This window comes from Stomoxys calcitrans, chromosome 2, assembly GCF_963082655.1.
Source record: "Stomoxys calcitrans chromosome 2, idStoCalc2.1, whole genome shotgun sequence".
Classification (NCBI taxonomy): Eukaryota; Metazoa; Arthropoda; class Insecta; order Diptera; family Muscidae; genus Stomoxys; species Stomoxys calcitrans.
In genome coordinates this window covers 123,437,814-123,461,489 of record NC_081553.1, presented here as the reverse complement: position 1 = coordinate 123,461,489, position 23,676 = coordinate 123,437,814, and the positions used below count along the sequence as shown (strand labels likewise).

The 23,676-nt window shown below is 39.2% G+C and overlaps 1 protein-coding gene across 1 annotated transcript; it reads left to right on the top strand.

Annotated features, from left to right (window-relative positions):
• The first annotated feature begins 336 nt into the window (after positions 1 to 336).
• Positions 337 to 11,178, top strand: LOC106091541 (ATP-dependent RNA helicase SUV3 homolog, mitochondrial). Its single transcript, XM_013258086.2, has 9 exons — positions 337 to 818; positions 898 to 1,289; positions 1,349 to 1,460; positions 5,026 to 5,335; positions 5,393 to 5,527; positions 5,890 to 6,190; positions 6,257 to 6,436; positions 10,378 to 10,708; positions 10,783 to 11,178. Exons 1-9 carry the CDS (start codon positions 488 to 490, stop codon positions 11,016 to 11,018), a joined length of 2,328 nt encoding a protein of 775 aa, XP_013113540.2. The 5' UTR covers positions 337 to 487; the 3' UTR covers positions 11,019 to 11,178.
• Positions 11,179 to 23,676: the final 12,498 nt, after the last annotated feature.

Genomic DNA, 23,676 nt, shown 5'->3' with positions numbered 1-23,676 from the left:
ACACGCAAACAAATTTGTGTACGTGTGTGTATATGAGTGCGTACATGAACAGAGAATGGGAGAGAAAAGAGATAGCAACAAAGAGAATGCGAACAAAAATCTGATATTTTAATACTGCTATAAAATCAAAACAAAAATAAAAGAATTGTACTCAGCTGTTCGCATGACCTCACCTTATAAGTGCACCTGGGAAATGCAATAAAATTTTACGTTACGGTAAATTTGCAATAATTTAATATGCGCATAACCAGTATATGGAAATCAGCTGATTTTGGCAGCATTTTCTGCTTATTGCTTCTTCTGACATTTCGTATTATCAATGTTGAGGTTATGAGATGCGTTTTTGACATTAAGAAGTTTAATTGCATCACAAGTAATCAAATTTCGGTGTGATGCTGAATTTTATTAATTATTTCTGTAAATACACCTAATTAGTGAATGAAATTAACTGTGGAAAAATCTTCCAAGTGTCCTTTGTTATATTGCAATGCAAAATTCTCGAAAAAGTCTCCAGTTACTATGTACGGCTACACAAAATCTTTCACTAAAATGTCCACCAAGGCAAGCAAGAGATCTTGTGGTGATATCAAGCAGACACCTTTATGTTGGAGTGTCACAGCGGGCACGTAATAGGAAACAACCACCGACTAATGTCTCACAATTATTTAAACCTGTGCCAGTACAGCACAACGTGGATGAATTCGATGTTGGATCCGAATTGGCGGGCAAGCTGGAAAAGTCGGCTATATTAAAAATTCTTAATAAATTTACACAAAGAAGAGAAGTAAAGGTCCTTTGTACCGAGCACGGTCTGGACAGTAAGTAGAGCCTGTATATCATATATATTATAACTTTGAAAAAGCCTGAAGTCATAACTTTAGTGTTTCCTTTATTTAGATTATCTACAGCAGCAGGCATTTGCATCATTTCGGCGCTTTTGTATAGAATCGGAGAATTTACCCGTAGATCTTCACATAACATTTAGTGATATTTTTAATGGTGCTGGCCATGTGGATGACATATTTCCATATTTCATACGTCACGCCAAAACTATATTTCCCCATTTGGATTGTATGGACGATTTAAAGAAAATCTCCGATTTACGAACACCTGCTAATTGGTATCCTAGTGCTCGTGCTATAACACGAAAAATTGTTTTTCACGCTGGACCTACCAACTCAGGGAAAACATACCACGCCATGGAGAGATTCCTAAATGCAAAATCTGGTGTGTATTGTGGCCCTCTCAAGTTGCTGGCAACTGAAGTTTTTAATAAATCCAATGAAAAGGTAGACAAATACTATGGAACATTCTGAAGTGGTTTGCTAATTTATAGTTTATTTTTCAGGGTACACCCTGCGATTTAGTAACCGGTGAAGAGCGCAAATATGGAATAAATGAAAATACCCCTGCCGCGCATGTAGCCTGCACAGTAGAGATGACGTCCGTAAATACACCGTGTAAGTTCTATTTTTTTTTTAATTTGATCAGAAAATTTTCCAACTTACTCTCATCTTTAAAAATGTCATCTCGGCGATGGTTAAACCTAATGAGAATAGGAAACATAAACACACAAACACAAATAAGGCATAACTTTATTTCATTTCATTTTATTAATGGAATTCTTTAAGCCTTACGGCCAAAATATTGTACTGCTTTGTACTTTAGTTACCAAATATACTCCGATTTTTTAGTTCTTGTAAAAAAACACTATAGACATGGGACAAAACTACCACCAGAACTCTGATTTTCTTTTTTTTTAAAGATCTTATCTGTTCATACGTTTTCATAAGCTTAAATTTGCGTGGATCCCTAAAAATATATGCTCATTTTAGAAATTGATCCAAGAGCGCATTTTGGATCTTTATGTTATAGTTCATTGTATGAAACTGATGGGTGGATTCATTACAGGTAACATACCAAACCCTTGCCGCAAAATCCAAAGCAGCAACATCTAAGACTAGATCAGGTAAAGGGAGATACTTTAAGAAACCATGACCGTTATGGCGCTTTACCCTACTGACAGGCCATAATCGTCTGATTCTATGAGGCTTTAATGCACATCGCGCTTCATGGCTTTTACCCCTAGGCAACGACCAGTGGGACAAACCTTTCCCAGAGCATTTACTTTTAGCACGGTGAATAAGTATGCTCCCACTAGGATTATGAAGAGGTGCAGCAGTTCGCCAGACCACTTACCCATTATATTAATTATTGGCAAGGGACAGCTGTGAGCACCACGCAGGTAGGAGCATTGGGGTCCGATCTGTATGATGTTCATTGCTGTCACGAAAAGCTTAGCTGCGAGCTACCGGGCGCGTCCACAGGTTGCGGATAGTGAATTGCTCCATACAGAGTGGCTGCAACTGCAGTCGCGGACAATCAGCGATATCTAGCGCAGAGTCACAGTGAGAGGCCGGGCAGCACCCTCTCTTGCACAAATACTCAGTGCTTGTTATACTCGATATGACAGGCAAGTTATTGGAGCCTTTAAATAACCAAAGGCCACCCTGTTCCCGCGGCGATCGGTCCTTTGGGCCGGAACGAGCTTTCTTACCTACAGGAGTTTGACGATCGACATCTCCACATGAAAATGTGGCTACAACAACCACAACATCAAACAGAAGAAGGCAGATTGGGTCAGCTTCATAGTGTACACCAATCGCCGCTTTAGTGAGCTTACACATCCCTCAAATGTGCTAGTTGCCAAAAGGAAATTCCGTGACATTATTAACGCAGCAGCCGCTGGCTTTATACCAGCTGGTCAAATATCCCAAGTGCGGCCCAATTTCACGACACATGCAACTTTACGAGCGTGACGGGATTCAATGAGCTGCATTTAGAAATAAACGGGATAGTCAACGAACATAAGCGGAATAAGTGGCGGTAACACTTGGCACTTACATTAACTTAGATACCAGTTGTTGTTGTAGCAGTTTGTTGTGTTCTAACTTTCGTCTGCTTGATACTGTTGAGGGTCCAGATCCAGGAACTCCGCGACTAAGATGGGGTACGTCCACAGGAATCTTGGTATGAGGTGAGTGGGTCTGGCTGGATAGTTAAACAGGTGACGTGTATCGTTCGGTCCCTGGTTACAATCGGGACATACATCTTGCACGTCAGCATTAATCCTTGCTCTGTAGGAGTTGAGGCGGCTGCATCTGCCGGAACGTAATTGAGCCGGAACTACTCTGGTTTGCCGGGGGAGATAAATTTTTTCAGGTGCAATGGGAGGCGGTCGTTCTCCAAGGACTACATTCACTCGATAGCCGTTTACCGCATCTATTACCGTGTCTGCATGAATGTTGTCTGGGTCTGCTTGATATGCTGCTTGATCTAGAGGTTTTCTCTTGTAGCGCTGAACCTCATGCTCTAGATCATGTAGATATACCTTAAGGCTTCTGGGCGGTGGATATCTATCCACAAGATGATGATTTGGAGCGATAATAGCCAAAAGGTATTGCTTAGACTGAATGTAGTTATGTTTTCGCACTGGTAGGATCTTTGTCTCCTAATGGAGGTTGTCCACATGAGAACTGGGGAGACAGCACGTCGCAGTTCGGAGGGGGGCATTCTGACAGATCTGAATATTATTCCACTGCATGTCACCAAGCTGACTAGACCACACTGGCGCTGCATAACTTACCACAGAACGGCCAATTGCTTAGTGCGTGGTCAACAAGGTTTCTTTGTTTGCACCCCAAGTGCTGCCAGCAAGTGACTTGAGGACCTTGTTTCTACTTTTGTCTTTATTGAAAATTGCTGTGACATGTAGGGAGAATGTGTAAAATCTGTCAAATATGACGCCAAGTATTTTTGGACACTTGATGGTCGCAATCATTTCTCCATCGACTACTGTTCTTTCACTCTCTACTGTTATGTCACTCTCGAACCCTGGAAGAAGGGATGACAGAACCTCAGTTTTTTTGCCGACATAACTGTGTCTGACCCGAAGAGATGTGCCATGTTGTTTAACCGTCAATTTTTTTAGCATCCCGAGAGTGACAAGACTAGTAGGAGAGCCATTCGGCGTATCCGTAGCCTTAGAGTCGACTGACAGCCAGGGCTGAAACGCTGGGTCGTGAATTATCTGTGTGATCGCCATTCATTTGTGAAATTTGGGGATAAGAAGTCGAAACAATGTAGATTGAACCAAGGAGTTCCTCAAGGCGGGGTGATATCTCCGGCACTGTTTAATCTGTACTTATCCTCTATTCCATATCCTGTCGCCACATTCGTGTGTGGATTTAGCGATACTCATCAATCTCCTCGGTGAGCAAATTCTTTCTGTTCCATTGGACCAATCGCCGAGGGAACGTTAAATTAATTGTTAAATTAAAGTATTTAAGCAAGCGTCGGTTCCTCCAATTTAGACAATCCACTCGATACCGCTGATTGTCCGCGACTGCAATTGCAGTCACCTGTATACGAGGCATTCCACTATTCCCAACCTTTGGATACACCCAATAGCTTTCAGCTTCTCGTGATGACGGTGAACACCACACAAATCGGAGCTCAGAGTTCCAATCCGTGTGGTTTTCATAGTCATCCAATGTCCCCAGCACGATTAAGTTTATTTAAAGGACCCTAAAAAATGACTTGTGAACTCAAAACCCTTTTTGTTGATTTTGCAGTGGTCCAGTGGCATACTACGCTGAAAAGCTGGGTTCGAATCCTGGGGGGAATATACAAATTCAGCGTAGGTTATGCCAGCGTAATGCTGGCATCAATTGTGAGCTATTCAGCCGTGTAAAACATTTTTTTAGCAATGTCGCTCTGCGGTATGCCTTCGGACGTGGCTATAAAAATAAGTTTCCTCGTTATGAGCTAAACCCTTGATTGAGATGAGAGAAGTATCTCCGCTTTTCCTAATGTAATATATGTGGTTACATTTCAAATTGCATAATTTCCTTATTGGTTTCCAGGACTTTTGATAGCACCCACATTCGAGTTTCCAAAAACAGATTTTTTGTCCTGTTCCTGAGGTCACAACTAAAGATTTTTTTTCTAATTTGTATTTTATAGATGAAGTTGCTGTTATTGATGAAATTCAACAATTGAAAGATCCTCAAAGAGGCTGGGCTTGGACTAGGGCATTTTTGGGTCTTATAGCCGAGGAAGTTCATGTATGTGGAGAAGCAGGTTCTTTAGAGTTATTGGAGAAGATTTGTGAGACTACAAATGAAACAGTGGAAGTGCATAACTACACTCGTCTTACAGAGCTTACTATAGAAGATTCTGCTCTAGTAACATTGGATAATGTTCAACCTGGTGATTGTATCGTTTGCTTTAGTAAAAACGATATTTACACAGTTTCAAGAGAAATAGAAGCAAGGTGAGTACATATCTAATATTTGCATTAGTTATATTTGATATACATTTTTATTTGTAGAGGTAAAGAAGTAGCTGTTATATATGGAGGCTTGCCCCCTGGAACTAAGTTGGCACAGGCAGCTAAATTTAATGATCCTGAAAATAGTTGCAAGGTTATGGTGGCGACTGATGCTATCGGAATGGGTTTAAATTTGTAAGTAATTAAAATTTGCTTCCTTAGTATCTATTATCTTAGGCCATAAATAGGAAATAATTTTTATGAATCAGTATCTTAAAGAGTAAGGGATTTTTAATTTTCTCTTGAAACGTCTGAGTGATTTTTGATAGTGGACTATTATAACCTATTTGTTGCTATTGATGTCTATTTATTCACTATGTATTGCGTTTAACGGTCTTCTTACTTTTTATTAAACTTGTGAGTTGGGCAGCCAACCAGACACTGGGTCCTGAAAATTCTTTCAAATACCATTTTGAGTCCTATATTGTAATGAAACATTTTATTACCCTTAAAATGTTTTCTAGGCAAATTTTGACTTTTGTATTTAATTTTTTCAGGAGCATACGTCGCATTATCTTCTATTCGCTGGTGAAACCATCCATGAATGAAAAGGGTGAACGAGAAATCGATACCATTTCTGTGTCATCAGCCTTACAAATTGCTGGCAGAGCTGGACGTTTCCGCACACAATGGGAACATGGCTATGTCACGACATTTAAATCAGATGATTTACCAACGCTCCGGAAACTACTTTCGCAAACACCAGATCCCCTAAAACAAGCTGGCCTTCATCCTACTGCCGATCAAATTGAACTATATGCCTATCATTTACCTAATTCAACTTTGAGTAATTTAATGGTACGTAGCAAACGATTCCATACTTAAAATCAAAGGAAACACTAATTTTTTTCTTCATTTTTGTAGGATATTTTTGTTAACCTTTGCACCGTGGATGACTCGCTTTACTTTATGTGCAATATAGAAGATTTTAAATTTCTGGCTGAAATGATACAACATGTTCCACTACCCTTAAGAGCGCGTTATGTTTTCTGTTGTGCGCCAATCAACAGAAAAATGCCATTTGTTTGTTCCATGTTCTTAAAGGTATGTATAACAGAGAACAGATTGAAGCCATTCGCTTTTATAATGCATTCATATTTTTGTTGCTTTTGACTTGCCTTTATTCAACAATAGCAAGTAATGTTGTTGGTTTGAAATTCATTCATTGTTTTGATGAGTGCTTCTTTATGTATTTTTATAATGCCGTTACACCACAAGCAATAAAATGAAAGCTGTTGCACTGAAAATAATATATGATTCGCACCATTTGCTCAGTATTCGTTGGCTCAACAGCACCGCCCAATGTCAAGAGTGTACCGATCGGGACAATATGGAACTCAAATCAAAGGTATTTGAGAGTAGAGTACGAATATCATATTAAAAATTTGGTTCCATGTATCTAGGGGGCCGGCCCAAGCGCAACACCGCCCAAATCGGAATTTAGGACGATCATGCCAATGTGGGCCTTAAATGAAAGGTATTCAGGAGTTGATTAGGAATACAACATTAAAAATGAGGTCCAAAAAATGGGGGCCGCCATAACCCCCTAAACCAGTTCCTAAATTTGAGATTAGAAAATCTGAATCTGATATTCAATTTCTGGGCCAATTGTTTGGTTGGTCGCATCCAAAAGACACCACCGAATAGAAAATGTTTCGACCATGGCAATATGGGTTTCAAAGGAAAGGTATTTGAAAGTAGAACACTTAGTTGGTATCCGCTCTGCTGCCAAATGCCTGGACGTCCGCCACACCCCAAAACTGGATATTCTTACTGAAAATGTTAATATAGGGTGGACTCTTGGCACCAATAGTGGATGTCAAATCCATTTTCTACTTTCAAATACCTTTCTTTTGAGCCCCATATTTCCAAGATCGATTAATACAACTTAGGAGTTGGGCGGCCAACCAGACACTGGGTCCTGAAAATTCATTCAAATGCCATTTTGAGTCCCATATTGTAATGAATCCGATCATTACAATATGGGACTCAAAATGGTACGCCTGTTTTTAAAGGGTATTTGAGGAATGGCGGTCCCCAGACACTTCGAAACAAATTTTAGTACCATATTCATATTGTACTCTCAAATATGTACCTATTATTTGAGTCCCAATTGTCGATATCGGTCAATATGGTTATTTAAAGAGGGGTTTAGGGCAGAGACGCCTCCATAGTTACTTGAATCCAAGTTTTAATGTCAAATTCGTTTTTTACTCCTGAATACCTTTCATTTAAGTCCGTTGCGATGTGTCCATTTTTATTTTTGGGTGGTGCTTTTGGGGTAAAGGGAAGGACCTGCACACTTCCGATGTCAACAAATAATATAGCCCATTACTCCTTCCAGACCATATTCATAATACACTCCCGAATACCTTTCATTTGAGTCCCATATTCTCATGAAAGTCCAATATGCCTATTTGAGAAGGTTTTGGGGTCGGGCGGCGCCCTAGGTCCTTGGGCCCAATTTTGAATATCAAATTTGCACTCTTCTCCCAAATTCGTTTCAATTGAGTTCTATGTTGGGGTCTATTTTGTACCTGTAGAGCTATCGTAACCTAACTTCATTGAATGAAATCCTCTTGGTGCTGAAGAAGTCAAAAAGGTGATTGGTTTATATTGGGACAATATCTAGTTATGAACTTATCCAGACAATCTGGCGTGGTGTTGGAGGGCATTAGTGTTCTTTGTATACTAAATTTCAAAAAATCTGAAAGGAAAATCCAATTATAAGTCCTTTCGTAATGCCGATCGACATTTGTTTATAAGGCCGTACCGAGGCTTTGTCATATTACAATGCCAAAAAAATGTCTGGGTGAGTCGGATTTAAGACTGCCACCATAACTTAGTTTAGGTAAGAGTGGCAGTTCTTTACAGATTCACTTAGACAATTTTAAGTCCATTGTGATACCACAGTAGCGACAGACCAAGGCTTCTGGTGGGAATTGAAACACCCCACACTGGCAATCCGAGCAAGCTACCAACTACGCTACCGGGGCGCATCACTGCAACTTAGCCCACTTGTGTAAAAAGAGATGTGCAAAATTTCAAGTAGGCAGTTTTAATCGTTCAAACTCTTTGTGATTTAAACAGACTTTAACAGACGGATTGACAAGTCAAGGTGACCAAGAACATATTTCAGGGCGATCTAAACGGTGTTGCAAAATAGTTTACCCCATACAATGGGTAAATGAAATGTCATAACAAACATAGCCCTAGGTTTAGGTTTACTAATTCTTGTTTTTGTGGCAACTACGCCTTTTACTTTCAAGGTTTAGGTTCACTTGATAGTTCTCTTATATATTAAAATGAATTAATATTTGATAAAACTTGCATTCAAACATGTAATGATAAGCTCTGCAAAATAAAATATTTGGAAAATCTGTAATTTTTCGAATTCTTTAACCGGAACATACCTTATTTTCCGGTTATGATCATTTGTAGAGAGCGGGAATCCCGGAAAATCCCGAAATTGAAAAATATTTTTCGATTTCATACATAGTATGTAGCATCATATCCTAATTACTGTTCTATCAAAGCGAGCACAATAGGATCTATAGTCTGTTCGAACTGATGAATATTTACCTATAAGACCAGGCGGATTATTACAAGTCTCAATGAAGCTCCAGGTCAAAGTCGATGGACAAATATACCGACTGAGCAATCCTACTGATCAGCTTCGAAAGTCTCTCTCTTTGTCAGCCCATGCTTTTACGATAGGGAAAAAACAGTGACATGTCCTTAAGTCATGTCACAAAAGGACCTCACCGATCCACTAGCAATTGGCCGATCTGTGGTAAGTTATGCACAGATCGGCCTGAATAATATTCAGATCTCTCAGAATGCCACTCTCCGAACTGCGATGGGCTGTGGCCTCAGTTTTCATGTGGACCACCTCCATCCGGAGACAAAGATCCTACCAGTGCGAAGACATAACTACATGCTGTCTTAGCAATACCTTTTGGGCTATTATCGCAGATACCATCCAAATCATCATTTTGTTCATAGATATCCACCGCCCAGAAGCCTTAAGGTAGATCTACATGATCTAGAGCGTGAGGTTCAGCGCTACAAGAGAGAACCTCTAGATCAAGTGGCATATCAAGCAGGTCTAGACAACATTCATGCAGACACGGTAGCAGATGCGGTAAATGGCTACCGGGTGAATGTAGTCCTTGGAGAACGATAGCTTCCCATTGCACCTGAAGAAATTGACCTCCCCCGGCAAACCAGAGTAGTTCTGGCTCAATTACGTTCCGGCAGATGCAGCCGCCTCAACTCCCACAGAGCAAGGATCGATACCGACGTGCAAGATGTATGTCCCAATTGTAACCGATACACGTCACCTCTTTAACTGGCCGGTCAGACCCACTCGACTCAGACCCAGATCCCTGTGGACGCACCCCATCTTAGTCGCAGAGTTCGTGGGTCTTGACATTCAACAGAATCGAGCAGACGAAAGATAGAATACAATAAACTGCTACAACAACCGATCCACTTACAACATCCTTCTGCAGAACGGCGTCGCTTAAAATTAACCAGGCTCTGTATCTACATGATCTGGAACAAGAGGTTCAGCACTTCAAGAGAGAACCTCTAGATGCAGCAACAACAAAAAATAAAACCGAATAGCAACACTGGTGGGCGCCCTTCACCTATTTCAGATCATGAGAAAGTCTTGACCAGTAAAGATATATTAACTCAGGCCCAACTGAGACTTTAATGGCGAAACAGGCTAAACTCATGTCGGATGAGAATAGCCGGATCCTAGAGGCCCTTAACACCAATCATCTATTTTAATGTCCTGTAAAAAAGTCAAATCTAACTGCAGAATCACTATGGACGACTCCAATAGAAGTGACCAGGTTTCTGGGTTAGAGCTGACGCCTATAACTGTCTCAAAAATAATTTCTGAATAAAACAATTTGTATTTGCTTGCGTAAACCATCCTAAGCTCAACTATAATATATATTATTGTTTACTTTCAGATTGCTAGACAATACAGCCGAAGTGAACCGATAACTTTTGATTTTATCAAAAAGAATTGCGGTTGGCCCTTATCTCTACCAAAAACTATTGTAGATTTGGTACATCTAGAGGCAGTTTTTGATGTTATGGACTTATACCTATGGCTTAGTTATCGTTTTATGGATATCTTTCCCGAGGCAGCCTCTGTGAGAGCTGCCCAAGCAGAACTTGATGAAATCATACAACAGGGAGTTTTTCAAATAACAAAACTGTTGAAAAATACCGAAGCCAATCAGGGTACGGCAAATGGTGACACTACATACAACATGAGACGAATAGTACAAACTAAAGGTAGTTAAAACACATCTAAACGATTTTCTTACTTAAGTTCCCATAAATAAATAAATAAATTTGTACCATTTCAGAACCCCGCTTACCAAGTACCTCAAGAGGTCGACTGACTGATCGTCTCATATCTCAGGGTTTATTGACACCCGGCATGCTAAGCGAATTGCGTAAAGAATGGGATGCCCAGCAACAAGCGCTCAAACATAAAGAACAAAATCAAGATAACCAATCGAAAACTGATGAATTTCCAAATGATAGCGACGATGATGACTCAACGTATAACAAGAATATGCGAAAGAAACGTAGAAAATAAATTTATATCTCGTATATAAATATATATTTTTTATAATTAGACTAATTTGCCATTAAGAATTGTAACTCTTAATTTTATTTTACTTGTTTACAACTGATTGTTGTTATTTCATGTAGTATTTTTGTTACGAGTGCATGAAGAAATCCAAAGTAATAATTGCAATACCATATTTTGTGGTATGAATTAAAAAAAAATACCTATAAGAAAAAACTGAATTTATTTAGACTTTCTTACTCACTCTAAAAACAGATACTGATATTGCCTATTTTATTGGGTTGCCCAAAAAGCAATTGCGGATTTTTTAAAAGAAAGTAAATGCATTTTTAATAAGACTTAGAATGAACTTTAATCAAATATACTTTTTTACACTTTTTTTCTAAAGCAAGCTAAAAGTAACAGCTGATAACTGACAGAAGAAAGAATGCAATTACAGAGTCACAAGCTGTGAAAAAATTTGTCAACGCCGACTATATGAAAAATCCGCAATTACTTTTTGGGCAACCCAATATATTGGGCTCCAATTACCAATGCGGAGTTTGTGAGTTTGTTTCCAGTCCAGTGCACTGGTTTGAGCTGCTTTCGTAGCCGAGTCCGAACGGCGCACAGTAAGATGGAATAAAAAAATTGTAAAAAATTTGCCGTTTGAGAACGGGTACTGATATCTCTTTGAAATTTTAAATGGTTACAGCAGTGGTGTTAGCGAGATCATGTGCAGAATTTTAAGGAGTGTTGAAGATGTGAACAACATATGTCAACTTACCTGCTGCACCTCCAAAACTTCGGGCAAATTGAGTAATGATTAAGCCCTCCAGAGGTTTAGAAAATAAAATTGGGAGATCGGTTTATATGGCAGCTATTTCGGGTTATGAACCGATTTATATCATACTTTTTCAGTTGTTGGATATCAAAACAAAATATCGTTTGCAAAAGTTCAGCCAAATTGAATAAGTATTGCGCCCTCTAGAGGCTCAAGAACTCAAGAGCAAAGATCGGGTTGTATGGCAGCCATATCAGGTTATTGACTGATTTAAAACATCACAGTTGCTGGAAATCATACCAAAACGATGTGTGCAAAATTTCATCCAAATCAAATAAGAATTGCGCTCTATAAAAGCTCAACAGTGCTCATTTTTTTTGGCAAATATATACGTTTTAGTACATGTAAATACTAAAAGGAGTATGAATTTAGGTCTGTGTGATATCAGAATTCAAAATTTTAAGCAGAAGATGGGCTATATCGGAATATATCTTGATATAGCCGCCATATAGACCGATCCGCCGATTTAGGGTCTTAGGCCCATAAAAGCCACATTTATTATCCGATTTTGCTGAAATTTGGGACAGTGATTTAGGCCCTTTGACATCTTTTTTCAATTTGGCCCATATCGGTCCCGATTTGGATATAGCTGCCATATAGACCGATCTCTCGATTTAAGGTCTTGCGCCCATTAAAGGCGCATTTATAGTCCGATTTTGCTGAAATTTGGGACAGTGAGTTGCGTTAGGCCACTTGACATCTTTCTGTAATTTGGGCCAGATCGGTCAAGATTTGCATATAGCTGCCATATAGACCGATCTCTCGATTTAAGGTCCTGGGCCCATAAAAGGCGCATTTATTGTCCGATGTCGCCGAAATGTGGGACAGTGAGTTGTACTAGGCCCTTCGATGTCCTTCTTCAATTTGGCACAGATCGGTCCAGATTTGGATATAGCTGCCATATAGACCGATCTCTCGATATAAGGTTTTGGGCCCATAACAGGCGAATTTATTGTCCGATGTCGCCGAAATTTGGGACAATGAGTTGTATTAGGCCCTTCGACATCCTTCTTCAATTTGGCCTAGATCGGTGAATATAGCTACCGTATAGACCGATTTAAGGTTTTCGGTCCAATATTTAATTAATATTTTGGGGTCATAAAATACCCATTTTTTGTCCGATGTCGCCAAAATTTGAGACAGTGAGTTGTGTTTTTATTAGTGTAGGTCGGTTGGGATTGTAAATGGGCCAAATGGTCCATATAAACCGATCTTGGGACTTGACTTCTAGAGGGCGCAATTCTCGCCCGATTTGACTGAAATTTTGCACGTGGTGTTTTGGTATCACTTCCAACAACTGCGCTAAGTATGGTTCAAATCGGTCCATGTTTTGATATATTGGGTTGCCCAAAAAGTAATTGTGGATTTTTTAAAAGAAAGTAAATACATTTTTAATAAAACTTAGAACGAACTTTAATCAAATATACTTTTTTTACACTTTTTTTCTAAAGCAAGCTAAAAGTAACAGCTGATAACTGACAGAAGACAGAATGCAATTACGGAGTCACAAGCTGTGAAAAAAATTGTCAACGCCGACTATATGAAAAATCCGCAATTACTTTTTGGGCAACCCAATAGCTGCCATGTAAACCGATCTTGGGTCTTGACTTCTTGAGCCTCCAGAGGGCGCAATTCTCGTCCAATTTGGCTGAAATTTTGCATGAGGTGTTTTGGTATCACTTCCAACAACTGTTAAGTATGATTCAAATCGGCTCATAATCGGGTATAGCTGTCATATAAACCGATCTCGGATCTTGACTTCTTGAGCCAATAAAGCGCGCTATTCTCATTCGATTTAACTGTTTTGTTTGATTTCCCATAACTGTGTTAGTTAGTTAGTTAGTTATGGGAAGCAAATCGGTACATAACCTGATATAGCTGCCATATAAACCGATCTGGGATCTTGACTTCTTGAGCCTCTAGAGGGCGCAATTCTCATCCAATTCGGCAGAAATTTTGTACAACGGTTTCTCTCATGACCTTCAACATACGTGTCTAATATGGTCTGAATTGATACAGCTCCGATAAAAACCCATCTTCCGATTTTGCTTCTTGAGCCCCCACAAGGCGCAATTCTTATCCAAATGAACTGAAATATTACACAATGACTTCTACAATGTTCAGCATTCATTTATGGTCCGAATGGGACTATGACTTGATATAGCTCCAATAGCATAACAGTTCTTATTCAATAATCTTTGTTTGCCTAAAAAGATATAACGTGCATAGAATTCGACAAATGCGATCCATGGTGGAGGGTATATAAAATTCGGCCCGGCCGAACTTAGAACACTCTTACTTGTTTATCCTATTTCGTTGAAATTTGAAACAGTGAGTAGCTTAAGGCTTCCCGACATCTGACCCAAATATGGTTTAGATCGGACTATATTTACATATAGTTGCCACATATACCGATCTGTCGATAAAGGGTCTGAAACCCATTAAAGCTTTATTTATTACCCGATTTCGCTTAAATTTGAAACAGTGGGTTATTTTAAGCCTCCCGACATTTGACCTAAATATGGATTAAATTGGACTATATTTTGATATAGCTGCCATATAGACCGATCTCCAAATAAAGGGTCTGAAGCCCATAAAATCATTATATTTTAATCGATTTCGCTGAAATTTGAAACAGTGAGAAGCTTTACGCCTCCCAATATAGGACCCATATATGGTTGATATCGGACTATATTTAGATATAGCTGCCATATAGACCGATCTGGCGATAAAGGGTGTGCAGCTCATAAAAGCTTTATTTGTTACCCGATTTCTCTTAAACAGTGAGTTGTTTTGAGACTTTCGATATCTGAGTTTAATATGGTTTAGGTCGGACTATATTTAGATATAGCTGCAATATAGACCGATCTGCCGTTAAAGGGTCTGAAGCCCACAAAAGCTTAATTTTTTATCCGATTTCGCTGAAACTTGAAACAGTGGGTAGTTTTAGGTCTCCCGACATGCGTCCATAATATGGTTTGGATCGGACTATATTTGGGTATAGCTGTCATACAGACCAATCTCCTGATAAAGAGTATGAAGCTCATAAAAGATTTATTTTTTATGCGATTTCGCTGAAATTTTAAACAGTAAGTAATAATTTTTTTATAAAAGTTCCCAAATACCCATTTTTTGCATAGATGATTTCCGCCATTTTAATCCAGCAAAAAAAGAAATTTGAAAATGGAGCCACAAATGTAGATTTAGCAGCCCGAACAATTTTTCGAAATGGCGAGGTGACCAAATTCAGAGCTCTGCCAAGAGGCGCCCGGAGCACCTAGGGCCTTGAAATTTTTCGCATGACATCGCTAACATCTCAGCTTTAACTATTTTAAAATTCTCTATCCGTTCTCAAATTTATTGTTGTTGTAGTAGCAGTGTGTAGTACACTGAGGCGGCAGCCCTTGCCGATGAAGAAATTCATCGGGTCAATCCGGTACATACAACCGGCTGCCATGTGATTGATTTTTTTTTGTTTCCCACAGTGCGTCCCCATCGAATATTTTTTCTTCGAACGCATAACTGTCGATTTAATTGACTATCAGAAAGTCGGGGCCAAATTTTGGTTAGAAAGTAAAAAAACAAAAAGTTATTCATCTAAAAACGCGACGCGAAAAGATGTAGTTAAGGACCAATCCTCTCAGATTTGGTATAATAATGGTCCCTGATCATTAAGACAAAATTTTGATCGGACTGCACTCATTTGCGTTGCCTAAAAGTATCAAATCTAGAGCGAAAAGCACTTAGTTGGCATTACTGGCCCCCGCATTGGTAGGCCTACCTCCAACCAACTCAACTACCAGCGGAGTTCAAAGATCATTGCGAAGCGGTCCAAATGCTTTAGATTTAGTAAGGACTAGGTTAGGTTAGGTTGAAAAGAGGGTGCAGATATTAATCCGCCCATGCCACTATGGACATACACCTAAGCCAGTAATCGGCTTGTTGTGCGCTCTAAAAACTATGAAGTAAAAGAAAATTTTAAGTAAGGAATTCCGTGCTACTTACAAAATCCTTAATTGTTTTCAATACCACTCGCCTAAGTTGGTTCATGTCTGATATTGTGTCTCCACGAAAGTGCCGCTATCTGTTGGATGCGAAAGCCGGGCAATGACAAAAGAAAAGCTCCAACGTCTCATCATCTTCCCCGCATGCCATACACATGCTATCACTTGCCGCACCGATTTTACATAACTCAGCTAGTAGTCCTATGTGTCCCGTCATGATACCAATAGCTATACTAACCTCCATCTTGCTTCTTTTCAGTAATAGCCTCGTCTTCTCACGATCTGGATCCCCCCATAAGATTTTCGCCGTCCTACCGACCGTTTCGCTGTTCCACAATGTTGCATGCGCATTCGTCACCCACTTCTTTAACTCGGACTGCGTCGACCCGAAATGCTTCGGGTTAACCAAGTTTATTGACGGCAGTCCTCTGGCCTTCACCGCCAAATCGTCTGCCCTTTCATTAAAAGGACTAAGCTAATTTCATCTTCATCTTATTCATGTTGTATTCATGGCGATTGCATATTATACAGCTCTCCACATAAAAGACAAACACAGTTTAGGCTTATTTTCAGATTTTATTAACAAAATTTGATATAATTTTATTAGTAGTTCATATTCTGTATTCATTCATTAATTTTATTATTTTGTATTTTTTTTAGTATCATTCAGGGTATTTATTGGCAAATATTTTTTTGGTATTTTTCTTTTGGTTCCTTTTTTTTATCATTTTTTATTTGTTATTATTATTAATTTGTATAGTTTGCTTTTCTTTTGGGTCATACACAAAAGAAGTACACAGAAATGTTAGAGGTTTTAAAAATATGTTTCCATAGATATAATTGCATAAATCAAATAAAAACCCCGGATTTGATTATTTTTGTTATTATTATAATTATTTAAAAATTGAATTGTTTCATGAACATCAGATATAAAAATAAATTTTGTATTAAAAATACATAAGACTTAAAATAGTGCAATTTAATTAAAAATCTTTGTTTTGTTTTTGTTTATTTTACTAGAGATACAGTTTCAGAGATATTCTCTTTGCGTGTGGGTGACTGAGAATGGGAAAGTGGGTGTGGATGAGACTTTTAGTTTGTTAAATATTTTAAGAAAAATTATTAACCGTTTTTAAAAGAAAAAAAAAAAAAACGATATATATTTTAGTTCACTTTATGCATTAGAAAAAATCGAGTAGGTTTTATATGTTTGTAAAAACTGATACTTAAGAGGATAAAATGCCATCTTAGCAGTTACTTAAGTAAAATTAAAACTTTCCGATATAGAGTTTGTATGATTAATTTTTATTGAATCAACATTTAGGTTATCCAATTGAAGAAGTTTCCTCATATAAAAGCAACCATCCCTTTTCTAAAAGTGCTTATTTGAGTTATAAGACCAAACTATCGACAATTTGTATACCCTCCACCATAGGATGGGGTATACTAATTTCGTCATTCTGTTTGTAACTCCTCGAAATATTCGTCTTAGACCCCATAAAGTCGATCATGTTATTTTAAGTCGATCTAGCCATGTCCGTCCGTCTGTCTGTAGAAAGCACGCTAACGTTCGAAGGTGTAAAGCTAGCTGCTTGAAATTTTCTTATTAGTGTAGGTCGGTTGGGATTGTAAATGGGCCATATCGGTCCATGTTTTGATATAGCATCCATATAAACCGATCTTTGATCTTGACTTCTTGAGCCACTAGGAGGCGCAATTCTTATCCGTATTGGCTGAAATTTTGTATGACGTGTTTTGTTATGACTTCCAACAAGAATAGTTCATATCGGTCCATAAACTGATTTGGCTGCCAAACAAACCGATACGGGGTCTTGACTTCTTGAGCCACAAGAGGGCACAATTATTATCCGATTTAGCTGAAATTTTGCATAAGGTGTTTTGTTATGAATTTCAACGACTGTGCCAAATATGGTTGAAATCGGTCCATATCCTGGTATAGCTGCTATATAAACCGATCCGGGGACTTGACGTCTTGAGCCTCTACAGGAAGCAATTCATATCGGATTTTGCTGAAGTTTTGCATGACGTGTTTTGTTATGACTTCTAACAACTGTGCTAAGCATGGTTCAAACCGATCCATAACCTGATATAGTTGCCATTTAAACCGATCTGGGATCTTGACTTCTTGAGCCTCTAGAGGGCGCAATTCTCATCCGATTTAGCTGAAATTTTGCATCAGGTGTTTTAAGAATGGTTCAAATCGATCCATTACCTGATATAGCTACCATATAAACCTATCTTCAATCTTGACTTCTTATACCACTAGAGGGCGCTATTCTTATCCGACTTGGCTGATATTTCGCATGACGTGTTTTGTTATGACTTCTAACAACTGTGCTAAGCATGGTTTAAATCGATCCATAACCTGATATAACTGCCATTTAAGCCGATCTGGGATCTTAAGTTCTTGAGTCACTAGAGGGCGCAATTCTCATCCGTTTTGGCAAAATTTTGTACAACGGCTTCTCTCATGACCTTCAACATACATGGCTTATATGGTCTGAAGCGATCAATAGCTTGATACAGCTCCTATATAAACCGATCTCCCGATTTTGCTTCTTGAGCCCCTACAAGGCGCAATTCTTATCCTAATGGACTGAAATATTACACAATGACTTCTACAATGTTCAGCATTCATTTATGGTCCGAATCGGACTATAACTGGATATAGCTCCAATTGCAAAACAGTTCTTATTCAATATTCTTTGTTTGCCTAAAAAGAGATACCGGGAAGAAAGCTTGACAAATGCGATTCATCGTGGAGGGTATATAAGATTCGGCCCGGCTGAACTTAGCACGCTTTTACTTGTTTATATTTTAACAAAGCAAAAGCACGCAATGCGAGAAACTGCTGGTGCAATCGCCATACGGAAATGTGTCCGTCTGCTAATGGCCTATTTTATCTTTGCAGATCGTTGTTTTTACAAAAAGTCATTTCGAATCTTTGCATTAATAACAAGTCATGAAAAACAAAAGTAGGACGGAATCGTCTATATAATAACACCTCCTAGACTTTTAACTACATACTAAATCACGGCATGGGATGACCATGAGCACCACACGGGTTGGAACTCTGAGCTCCGATTTGTGTATTGTTCAGCGTCATCACGAGACTCAAAACCGTCTATATAATACCACCTCCGAGACCTTTTACTACATACTTAATCCTGGCATGGAATGATTATGAGCACCACACGGGTTGGAACTCTGAGCTCTGATTTGTGTGGTGCTACGGAGTAGCTCCAATGTGATACTCGAGTTGTTAGCGCCTTTATATAACCATTGATCATAACGTTCCCGTAGCGATCGGTTCTACGGACTGGAACGAGCTTGCTCACGGAACTTGACGAGGACCGCTACCTCCACCCACGAAAATGTGGCTACAACAACAACAATTAAATGTCAGAGTATAAAAAATCAATTTAATATTCAAAAGCTTTATCTAAATCTGATCTAATTTTGAGGATTCATACCTATTGACATGTCGAATAAAGTGTCTGTAAAATCAGACTTAAATTGTGGCTACTGAAGTTATTTGTAAAGATCAGTTCAGAACGTCCTTGGGCCAGAAAAGTAACACATGCGAAGTTTGATAACAAGCTGACCTCGATTACAAGAACACATGGACAGACAGACAACTGACGGACGTAGCTAATTGCAATCAGAAAGTGGTTCTAAATCGATCAGTATACTTGAAAAAAGGTCTAGGACGTCTTATTATATATAAACAAAAACATAATCAAGGATGCAGAGCCGAGCAGTATTGGTTCGACTCCGGAAAAGAAATTCGAACTCCACTCTGTCTCCGAACACTTAAAAATGCTATTTTTAAAAGGGGGGAAGGGGCTACCAAGGGGATGTGACAATTGTCTCAAAAGGGTGTTACCATTGTCATTCCGTTTATAATACTAGGAAATATTGATTTACGACCCTATACCCTATAAAGGATATACATTCTTTATCGTCTCAACATTCGATCCAGCAATGTTTGTCCATCCGGCTTTCAAAACCATGATAACGCCCGAGCGAATGAATCCATGTTCGTTCGTCTGTAATCACGATAAAGTCTTTACAAATAGAGATATTGACATAAGACTTTGAGCAGATTCCTTTAAGTTCGAAGATGGGATATATCGAACTATATCTTGAGATAGCCTCCATATAAACCAATCTCCCGATTTAAGGTTTTAGGGTCATAGAAGCCGAATTAATTGCCTGATTTCGCTGTGTGAGTTTCGTTAAGATTTGCGACATCCGTGCCGAGTGTGGTCTAGATCGGTCTGTACGTATTTGGATATAGCTGCCATGTTGACAGATCTCATGGTTTAGAGTCTATGCCCCGCTTTTATTGAACAAATTTCATTGAAATTTGGTACATTGAGTTGTATTAGACCCTTACACATCTTTCCTTAATATGGTAAAGTTCGAGCCATATATAGAACCCTCCAATCTCCCGATGTATGGGTTTGAACCTATATAAGGCCCATACCCAGAGAGTTGAATTAGACTCTTCGACTTCCGTGTCGAGTTTGGTTCTTATCGGATCATATTGATGCTCATAAATTTGAATTTTTGTTCGGATTTTGACAAAATGCGGTTTATATTTATAACACAACTTTTCCACAGTCGGACTTAATGCATTTTCACTTGTGTTTTTATATCCTTCACCATAGGATGGAGGTAGGTGTGTCATTTGGTTTGTAATACATCGAAGTATTGGTCTAAGACACCATAAAGTATATATACTCTTGATCGTCATAATTTTTTAAGACGATCTAGCCAAGAGAGCCATAGAAAAAAGTTGGGGGCCTAAACCGCGTGTCATGCATTGGGTATATATTGCAGTTGTCAGACCTATAATGCTATATGGTGTTGTAGTCTGGTGGACAAGGCTTCAAAAGTCCACCTACTGCTCAATACTTAACCGGGTCCAGAGGATGGCTTGTTTGTGCATCACAACCGCACTGAGGACGACACCCTCTGATGCACTGAATTTAATGCTACATCTTATGCCTCTGGACATTGTGGCTACCCAAATTGCAGCGGCCACTGCCGTGAGGTTAAGGAAGCTTTCTCATTGGTCATGTGGCGACTACGGACACTGTGTTATGTTTGATACAATATCCGATATTTCAGGCAGTGTGGGTTACACCCTACCTGAGCCGCTTTTTGATAAAAATTACTGAAGCACTATTCCTGATAGAACCGATATCTCTGGTAACAAAAGTTACATAGACATCTATCTGGATGGTTCCAAACTAAACAACCAGGTGGCCTTTGGGGTGTACTTTAAAGATCTAGAACTGGTCATATCGAAAAGGTTTCCCGACCACTGCAGCGTGTATCAAGCGGAGATCCTTGCTATGAAGGAAGTGGTGGAGGAAGTGGCTATGATATAATGTCATTATGACGATTGTCATAAATATCTTCTCAGACAGCCAGGCAGCCATTAAGTCCCTGGAGAACGTATTTTTGAAAACACAAACCGCCCTCGACTGCTGTAGATCTCTCAACGAGATGGCAGTTCAAAATTAGCCTGTTCTGGGTGCCGGGCCACATAGATATACCAGGGAATTGTAAAGCGGATGAGCTTGAGAGACTAGGAACTACCCTGCACCTTACAGGGATACTGGAATCTGTGTTTATGCCTCTAGCGATATGTAAGCTAAGTTTTCAAGACCAGGCCCGTGGGGCAACAATTGATAGATGGTCACAAAGAGAGGGCTGTGAGCATATCAAAATTATGTGGCCTAAAATAGACTTGAAGAGGTCTACTGCTTTCATTGTCATTGGTCAGAACAGACGTCTCAGTCAAAGGACTATAGAACGCATTCTGTGTGTGTCCCGTACTAGCAGTCAGAAGGAGTTCCACTTAAGGTTGTCATTTCTTTGACACCCTGTCTGATTTAGCGGATGAGGACATTCGTAAGTTGTTGGGCTTTTTAAAGCGATCTGGATGGTTCAACGGTAGGAACTACAAAACATATTTCTTCTTCTGTTCCTGTGGTATCACAATGGACGAAAACTTCTAAATGAGTCTGATGGCAGACTGCCACCTAAACTTAACCTAGTCATGTCTGTCTGTCTGTGTGTCGAAAGCACGCAAACTTTCAAAGCGGTAGTTGAAATTTTACACAAATACTTTCCATTAGTGTAGGTCGGTTGAGATTGTATATGGGCCATATCGTTCCGTATTTGGATATATACGACCCCCCGTTATACTTCTTGAGCCTCCAGAGAGCGCAATTCTTATTTGAATTGGCTGAAATTTTGTACTATGACGTTTTTTATGACATTCAACAGAAATGTACATGTATAGCAGCTATGTAAACCGATCTCCCGATGGCACTTCTTGAGCCCCTAGAGGGAGCAGTACTAAACTGATTTTGTACAACGACTTCTCCTATGACCTTCAACATAGGTACAAAATATGGTCTGAATCAGTCCATAACCTGATATAGCTTCCCTATAAATCGATCTCCCGATTTTACTTCTTGAGCCCCTGAAACTTTGCACAAATAACTTGTAATATTATTTCAAATCTGATATAGCTCCTATATAAATCGATCTCTCGATTGCACTTTTTAAGCGTAATTCTAGTGTTGGCTGAAATTTTGCATAGCTTCCGAAATTTTCGGTTGCAGCCAAGACATTTATGGCCAGTATAAGTTTTTTCGTCCGGAGGAATTTAGTTCAATGTCCAACAAAGACTGTGAAATCACAATGGACTACAAATCCTCTAAGTGAGTCTGTAGCAGAGTGCCACTATTTCCGAACCTAATCCATATCAGAAGTTCAAGACCGAAGCTACAGAAAATGATGGGTCCTATTAAACTCTAATACTATGGGCTATTATATGCAAAAGAAGCATGGGCACTGGCTTATTAAGATAACACAGTGTTTTGAGTATCTAGAGAAAACTATTGGGACAAATTTCGCGCATATCAATGAGTGATTTAAGCTCAATGATAAAGGATCTCCTTTTATAGCAAAGTCCGAACTGCGTGTGACACGTCTCCTCAGATGTTTTCGCCAGGATTCGAACTCATGCGTTCAGAGTCATAGGCGGACATGGTAACCTCTGCGCTACGGTGGCCGCCTATAAGGAGTCTTTAAGGATTATTAAAACTATCTTTTTGCTTTGATTGCAGAAACAAGAAGATGTACTTCCTTCTCCTCTTGCTCTGGCATCACAAAACAAGCAAGTGACAAGTAAAAGCGTGCTAAGTTCGGCCGGGCCGAATCTTGGGATCCCACCAAACTTCTGCTAAATCAGCAAAAAATAAAGCTTCGAGGAACCGAAAAAGAATGATCGAGAATCCGGGTTTACATGGAAGCTATATCAGGTTATAGGCTGATTTTGGCCGTATTCGGCACAGTTGTTGGAAGTCGTATCACAACACCGCAAACAAAATTTCAGCCTTATCGGGGGTTCAAGAAGTCAAATCGGAAGATCGGTTTATATGGGAGCTATATCAGGTTATAGACAGATTTGAGTCGTTTTTGACACAGTTGTTGGAAGCCATAACAGAACACTACATTTAAAGTTTCAACCAAATCGGACAAAAATTGCGGCTTCCACGAATTCAAGAAGTCAAATCGGGTGATCGGTTCAAATGGTTTATATCTAAATCTGAACCAATATGGCCCATTTGCAATCCCCAAGGACCTACATTGATATAAAGTATCTGTGGAAATTTTCAAGCGGCTAGCTTTATGCGTTCGACCTTTATCGTGATTTCGACAGACGGACGGACATGGCTAAATCGACTGAGAACGTCGAGACGATCAAAAATATATATATATATAATTTTTG